The sequence below is a fragment of the Gymnogyps californianus genome, chromosome 1 (genome assembly GCF_018139145.2).
Source record: "Gymnogyps californianus isolate 813 chromosome 1, ASM1813914v2, whole genome shotgun sequence".
In the NCBI taxonomy this organism is placed as follows: Eukaryota; Metazoa; Chordata; class Aves; order Accipitriformes; family Cathartidae; genus Gymnogyps; species Gymnogyps californianus.
In genome coordinates, this window is record NC_059471.1 from 127,488,782 (window position 1) to 127,496,771 (window position 7,990).

Consider the following 7,990-nt stretch of genomic DNA (forward strand, 5'->3'; position numbering starts at 1 on the left):
GCAGTCACAGCTTAATGTTTGACTGAGGCTGCCCAAAACATTTCACAGCTTGGCTGCCCCATGCAGGGTGCTAGATTGAAGTGAGATTGGTGGCCGCTCAGCTCAGAGGTGCCTGTCTCTTTGGCAAAATTATCCCATGCTATAGGATGATTTGGACTGCAGCATAGATTTCAAAAGACTGAAACAAAAGGCAAAGCTGCAAAACAAACTAAAATCTCAAAGCTGTGTCTGGGGGGACCACAGGACTGGAATAACTAGGAACAGTGCAAGTGATGACTGATGTGCATTAAAACAACTGTGAGGGTGATGATTGCAAGCACAAACTAGGTGGTTTTGGGTTGGGTTTTTTTTTTTTTAGCTTTTTGACCTAGCCATTCCTGCTTTATCTTTTGGGACAGATTTTATTTTTGGCCCCTCCTCAAGCTTCTTTTGCTTCATATTACAGCTCAGCCTCCCCTCCTGTTCTGTTTCCTCCATGCATGCATGTGTTGTGTTCTCATTTTGTGAGTTTGGGCCCTTCTTTTTGCTCTGTGGCTGGAATGCTCTAGAACAAATGTGGATATCTCCACCTTGGCTTGCTAAAGATGTAGGTGTTCCCAGGCTGCAACTCCTCTTGTCCTAAAGTAGGCATCTAAATAGGTCAGGTTAATAGAGTCCTGGAAATGTCATGTTTATTTCCACTAATTAGAAAGGGAGCAGAGGGTGAGAAGATCAACTGGAGATGTCTCTGTGTAGGTGTCTGGAGTTAGGTGAGATGTCCATCCCCTCCCACTTCAACTTTTCCATTTCATGATCTCTTCACGTGCATCTCAGTGTTGCCCCAGGCCAAGTCCATCTTAAGAGGCAACTCACTGACACCTGCTTGTTCTCTTCCTTGCAAGTGGACACAAGGGACTCTGATCTTGCAGGGGGAGATCTTACAGTGCTGGCCTGTTCAGAAGGGAGGCAGCTTTAGACAGGTGGAAATTTGGCCACCCAGTATGAAATGCTTTTGTTCCTCAAGCAGGGGATGGAACATTTTGCCTAAATGCCCTGAATTCTCATCTGCTTTTTTGTCACTTTTTGCACCTATTCCAACAAAGCGCAAAGGGAATGTAAAATGCGAAGGCTGTGCAGTTCTGTCTGTATAACTGTATCTGTCCACTACAAACCAACAGGTGTGACAGCCCGGAGTTCAAGGAAGTGGGAAATCATTGGGTAAAAAGCAATGTAAGAAATATCCTCTCTGATGTATGGAATCCCCAGGATAGCTATCTACTAATCTCCCCAGGGATACTTTGCCCTCCTTTGCTGGGACACTGAAAACTAGGCTGGAGAAAACCCCAGAGAACATAGTGCAGAAGTAGCCTGCATGAAACAAACTGGTGAAGGGTGAGTCAGATAAACCATCTCACCTCTCCTTGTGAATCAGAAACTGCTATTAACTGGCCCTGATGTCAGTAGGGTTGTGCTGTGTTGCTCCCATTGCACAGAGAGTCCTCTTCTTTTCACTGCTGTGGTTTAGCAGTGCCACAGCTTCAACTTTATTTTTTGTGCTGAATTTTTTATCCTTTGTGATATTACTTCTTGCTAAAGTTCATTAGTTGCTTCTTTTCCCTCATCCCAAAGATGAATGAAATGCTGCTAAAGCTGCTAGGAAATAACACATAGCTTAGCAGGGTGTAGCAGTGCATAGGGTATTTTCCTTTATTGCTTCAACACCGTGCAAGAAAAAAGAGGGGGAGTGGCTGGCTGAATTTTCTGTGAGAATTTCTATTCAAAAAGGTAGGCCTCTTGTTTATACTTGGGACATCCACAGTCATGAAAATTTGCTCTAGTTTACCACGTGCCCAGCATTTGGTTTGTATGATTCCTTTCTGTTGACTTGAATGTGTGGTGAAGTGACTTTAAATCCTTTCTGCTGCTCTGTGACCTCAGAGTCAGTCCCGGCTATTTCAGCCATGGCAGAAATCAGTGCAGTCTCTGGGCTGCTTCAGCAGAGAGTCATCTGCCTACCACTAAGTGCTCCCCAGAGAAGAGCAACGGGGGCAGCGAGGCACCCCCGCGCAATTCCTCTGCCAGCCAGGGATCTCTGGGCGCCTGGAAATTAGATTTGCCACTGTGGTGAGCGAACAGGGAACAAAACATGGCAGAAAATTGAGTTTCAACCTGCCTGCTTATCCTAAGAGCAAGAACGGCACGGGAAACATTGTGAGCTACCCCACGTCACCGAGGTTGCCAGCTCCCCCACTTTGAGTGCAACCAGATTTCCTGCCCATCTTGCTAGGACAATTGTCAAGAGCCTGCCACTGTAGGAGCTGGATCCCACTTTCAGCTGCTGATGTAACAGGGGCATCTGTGCGACTTATCAGTTTGTATGTCTTGGCCAAGGCACTCCATATCCCAGCAGGTATGCAGGACCTCCCAGTGTCTATCGCTGTGCTTGCTGCATTACGGGCCCTTCTGTTGTGCTGTCCTGAGGAGGCTGTGGGGACTGCCAGCTAAAATCTGTGCATATTTTCAGTAGGAATACACAGAAAGTTTTAAACATAATGAAATATAGTGTCAGGGTTTGTGTTCCTGAAGCCACATTGCCTATTCTTTGTTGCTCTTCCATTCATCTTGCATTTACATGCAGAAAAACCAGAAGTTCTGCCTTACTAGGATCTATCAAAGCCTTATAGCAAAGCATGCTGTGCTGCTGGCTAGCGATAGTCTTTTGGCTCAGATTTAGGGGTAGATGGTCGTGCATTGGGATTCTACTCTCGGCTCCACAATTCAACATGTCTCCTGCTATGAATGCCTTGGAGAAGAGCAGGATTAAAAGGACTCCCCTCCACAGTGGAGTGTGATCAAGTCATTCAGAAAAATTAAAAAAACTAGGGCAAGTTGGCCTGCTTTGCCTTTGTCGTGGTTTAACCCCAGTCAGCAACTAAGCACCACGCAGCCGCTTCCCCCTCCCCCTCCCAGTGGGGTGAGGAGGAGGAAAGCAAAGGAAAAAAAAAGTAAAACTCGTGGGTTGAGATAAGAACAGTTTAATAACTAAAGTAAAATATAATACTAACAATAGTAATAATGAAATATAATAATAATAGTAATGAAAAGGAATGCAACAAAAGAAGGGGGGGGGGAAGAAAAAAAACCAGTGATGCACAATGCAATTGCTCACCACCTGCTGACCGATGCTCAGTTAGTTCCCGAACCGCGATCCGCGCCTCCCGGCCAGCTCCCCCCTGTTTATATACTGGGCATGACGTTCCATGGTATGGAATACCTCTTTGGCTAGTTCAGGTCAGCTGCCCCGGCTCTGCTCCCTCCCAGCTCCTTGCCCACCTGCTTGCTGGCAGAGCATGGGAAACTGAAAAGTCCTTGGCTTAAGATAAGCGCTACTTAGCAACAGCTAAAACATCAGAGTGTTATCAACATCATTCTCACACTAAATCCAAAACACAGCACTGTACCAGCTACTAAAAAGAAAGTTAACTCTGTCCCAGCCGAAACCAGGACAGCCTTGCAATGATACTTGCATTCTATTTTAATCAGTAGCCTATTTTGTCTTTGGTTCATGGTTGTAGCTGTACCATATATAGAAGGAGGCCTTGAGTAGCATTCTGTTTAGCTGTTCAGTATCAAGGGAAAGAAGGTCCACAGATGTTTTTGCTGACAGGGGGTTTGCAGGTGCAGGGGCTCAGGCCACGGGGATGTTCCCACAGACTTTTTCCTTTTGGAAAATCAACAGTCAGAGTTTACTAAGACAAAAAGTATTTGAAGGTCCAGAAGCAGAGCCTTTAATGAAGACAATTCAGGATAGGAAGTTACACACATCTTAAAGGTGATCCATATGGAAGTGGTGCCTAGGAACATATTTAAAAGCTAGGCTGAAGAGCAGAGAGGGAGAGGGAAGCCGGAATGCAGCACCTACTGCCAGTGTTGGAAGCAAATACAAGTCTGCCATCTGATGGCATTGAATGGACCAGGCCAAAACGCATAAACGGTGTCAGTAAGGAAAGTTTCACATCCCAATTAGCATTCTCACTAATGCTAAACATGGGTGTGAGGATGCTAATCCTCACAAACTAAACATTGGCATGTGAACATCCCTATTGTTAAGCTGACAGCGTGGGCCATGGTGTGATTTTTGAATATGCCAACTAGCTTTGCCCCAGACAGCTCCCAGACACAGCCACCCTGTTCTGGAGAGTAAGAGAGTTTAGCCATATGGACATGAGCTGTGTGGTGCCAACTGGCCTCAGGGCCAGGGAACAGTCCCTGGCCCATTTTATTTGCTGGTATAACGTAATCTGATAGCCCATCAGAGAAGCCAGGAACTGTCCAGGGACCCCACAGTCCTCTCTGAATGACCACCGGAGATACAGTGATGCTACGGAGGTATGTCGAGTGCCAGCACTGAGGTATGTGACATACCAATCTTGTGGTCTGTCCCACACCACCCAGCCCTTCAGCACTTGTTTCTTTTCCCTGTTCTTCATCCCAAGTCTGGAGTGATGCTGCTTGCTTGGCCTCTCCATGGTCTGTGTGTATGTGTGTGTGTGAGGGGGAGTCAGTGAGGAATGGGGAGAGATGGCGATGGTGCAGACCAGCCACTACAGTGCACTAAGACCCCTGTGGATTATTCTGCCTTACAGCCCTGCAGCCCTGGGTGAACCATCGCCTTCTCCTGTGAAAAGCAATCCACACACTGCATAGACCTTAGTGGGGTTTCTGAAAGAGGCCTGGGAACATGTTAGTGTACCCTGATCTAAAGATGATCAGAGCTGGTCAGCAGGAACTCGGAGACAATTAAATCCGTCCTGCTGCAATGAAGGGGGCATGGTGTCCCCGGCTGGATGAACCCAGCAGTAAGATCACTCCAGCTTGAGGGGCGCTCCTTTCGTTTGCCTTGTCCCTCCCGGCTGCCTCTGCCTTCCCCTCGGTTCTGATCCCTTGTCTAGTTCATTGTTGTGGGATTGCTCCTAGCATTCCTTTTAACTTCTCATGTGAAGGGTGTGCCAGAACAAGGTGTCTGATTGACAGGCAGACCCCGCCTCCAGTTACACTCTTTCCTTCCCCCTGGGGCAGCTCTGCCTTCAAAAGGAGAGCCCAGAAAACTGGAGAGACGTGACAACCTCCCGGATGAAGGCTCCCGTTCTCGAAGGCTAGAGACATTTCTTTAGATCTCTGTTCAGTGTGAGAGAAGTCTGAGTTATATAAAATTTTCCCTCTGGGTCTTGCAAGCTTCAAGTGCATGTAGAGTTTTCTCTGCGTGACCTCTTTAAGTCTTGGATGGGAGGATCCGTAGTGGTAATTAGGGGGCAACAATTCAACAGTGGTTGGCACAGTCAGTGGGTTCAGTAAAAGGGTGTGTGAACTAGCCAGTAAGCCAAGAGCCTAATCAGTGCACCTGATGAATGAATGGTGGTTGCCTGCCACATCAGCAGCGAGCTAGGCAGCTCCTTCCAGTTGCACACAGTTTCTGGCGGGGCTGGAGGTGTTTTGTGAGAGCTGCACACTTGCCTGCTGGGCTGAACCCTGGCACGTTCTTTCCATGCTGCAGAAATGCCAGGAACTTTGAGACCTGGGTCACTTTGGGGAGAGAGAAGCCTGAAGCCATGCAGTCCATCATGTGATGGCTGTGTGCACATGCAGGATGCTCTAGATCATGGCTGACTAACCCTGGACCATCTCTTTCCCCACTAGATGCTGTAGAAGAAACCAAACCTACTGAAAGTGCCCAGCAGGAAGAGGTGAAAGAAGAAGAGAGCAAGGCGGACCAAGAAAATGCCTGAACATTAAGAAATGACTCCCCATTGCCCCTCCCTCCCTCCCCCTATCCTCTATCCTTCCTTCCCACCCCAATCTCGATCTCCCCCCTTCCTGCTCACATCTGTGAGCCTGTCCGTCCCTCTCCCATTCCCACTTAAACCCTTTTTCTCTCTGTGTGGCAAACATTTAAAGAAAAAAAAAAAAAAAGCAGGAAAAATCCCAGTCAAACAGTGTGGCTTAAACATTTCTTTGTTTCTTGGTGTTGTTATGGCGAGTTTTTTGGTAATGATGATCCAATCATTTTGGGAAAATTCTTGCACTGTATCAGAGTTCTTTGACCTGGCGCGTGCGTGTGTCTGTCTGCCCACCGCGAGCGCGCTCTCTCTCTCTCTCCCCCCCCCCTTCTCCAAGTGTGTGTGTGTGCAATGTTACGTTCATCCGAGGAGTCCAGACTTACAGAGTGAGTTAAAACAAAAGAGGGAAAAAAAAATTCCTTTTCTTCCTTTTTCAATGTGATGGAATGAACGAAAGAAAAAAAAAAAAAAAAGACCAAATCCAACAAACAAATGAACAAAAGATAATACTAAACCCCAGTTTGTTTTTGGAACTAAAACAACAAAAAAAAATGTGCCAATTAGCATAATGCTTGGCTCCAGGCTCCTTTTTCAAACTGAACAATAATTATAATAAATGAGAATAATGATCATTAATACCACCGTGTCGCATTTCTATGCTGCCGTACATCCTGCTGGCCTGTGGGCTTTGGTGGGCCGCTTCTTGCATGGCCCCGCTGCGCTCCTCGGCCACCAGTCAGTGACCGACCACTCTCCCTGGCACTGTTGAGGGGATTTTTAAGGGAAGCAGGCTTGGATTTTGAGTGAGGTGTTAGCACCAACTAACATAAATAATGAAAGTAGCAAAATCAGTTTTAGGAAAGGACAAAATAAGTGGCCCTCTAGAAGACCTCTAGGCCCTGATTTGGAAAAGTATGAGGAGGGATGAGCCAGCAGAGAGGATACCTTGGAGGGATGAGCCAGCAGAGGAACCAGCTGTGGTCCATGCAGGAGGTCTGACCCCTGCCAAGGGGTGCACCAAGGGCCATGAGGGGACAGGGTCCCGGGGCCTGAGCTCCCCCTGGCAGCAGAATGATGCTCACCCCATCGGACTGGAGTTGGAGAAGTCACTGAGTAGCATAGTGTGGCCCTCCAAAAGTGTTCTGTTTGGCAAAATAAATTGGGCCAATGTATTGAATAAATAGGCACGTGGGCCGGACAAGGTCTGGTGGTGTAAGAGCCAGTTGATGGCACTTTGAGAAATACCTCATTCCTGCTCCCTGGCGAAACCTGGGATGGTTCACCCAGCTCTAACGAGGGCCAAGGCCTTTAGCTGTTGTTTATGGCCTTCCCCTGCAGCCAGCTAAAATGGTGGCGCAGGCTTGGTGCCGCGGGCAGAGCACCACCCGGTGAATCTCCACTACCACTTTGCACGGGGTGCGGGATGTTCCCTGGTGCGTGCCAACCGCACGCCCGCTAGACCCAGCCTGTCCCGGTGGAGGACTGACAGACGTCCGGCCCTGAGCCTGAACAGCCGTCAGGGTCTGCTGCTCTGTTTATGAGCTGCGAGAGCGAACAGTTAAAATGTGTTCAGTGGTAACTGGGCTTTCATAAAAGCCCAGTTATTGCTCTTTCACTGCCCTGATTATTATCATGTGCTTTCCCACCAGTTTGTGCATGGTTTCCTGGCCGCACTGGCAATGACAGCCAGCTGTACGATGCTGCAGGGCCACGATTAAATTGGCCTCGCAGCAGTAACACCAAAAAGATGGGTCTGCTGACAGCCCCAACATCCTATGGCGGCTGATGCTTGGAGTGGCAGCCCCGTGGCCTTCAGAGGGCTGGCTGGCCTTCCTTGCCCTACTCCTTTGTTCTCCTCCATCTCTTTGTTGGAAATAGGGAGAAAAGATGAATGGTGTCTCCTCAGAGGTGATCGGTTTGAACGTAGACGGCTCACTGGAAGTGCCATCAAAACACGTCAGGATTCATTTCCGTGTGCTTCCTGGCATTGTGTAGAAATAAGAGAGAGAGAGAGAGAGTGGGAGGATTTAAAAAAAGAGAGGGAAAGAGAGAGTGGGAGAGAGATTGGACAGAGTTTTTTAAAAACAGGGATTAGAGAGAGGAGGGGGGGGAAGATTTTCAAGTGGATAGATGGATGATAGGGAGAGAGAGGGGAGTATAGCTAGAGTAAGAAA

The 7,990-nt window shown here is 47.9% G+C and overlaps 1 protein-coding gene across 1 annotated transcript in view; it reads left to right on the plus strand.

Annotated features, from left to right (window-relative positions):
• Positions 1-6,267, plus strand: part of GAP43 (growth associated protein 43) — a 56,527-nt gene extending 50,260 nt beyond the window's left edge. Inside the window, exon 3 of the mRNA XM_050910782.1 lies at positions 5,677-6,267. Coding sequence (XP_050766739.1) covers positions 5,677-5,765 — 89 coding nt within the window. The 3' untranslated portion in view covers positions 5,766-6,267. The remainder of the gene's footprint in view (positions 1-5,676) is intronic.
• The last annotated feature ends 1,723 nt before the right edge of the window (positions 6,268-7,990 follow it).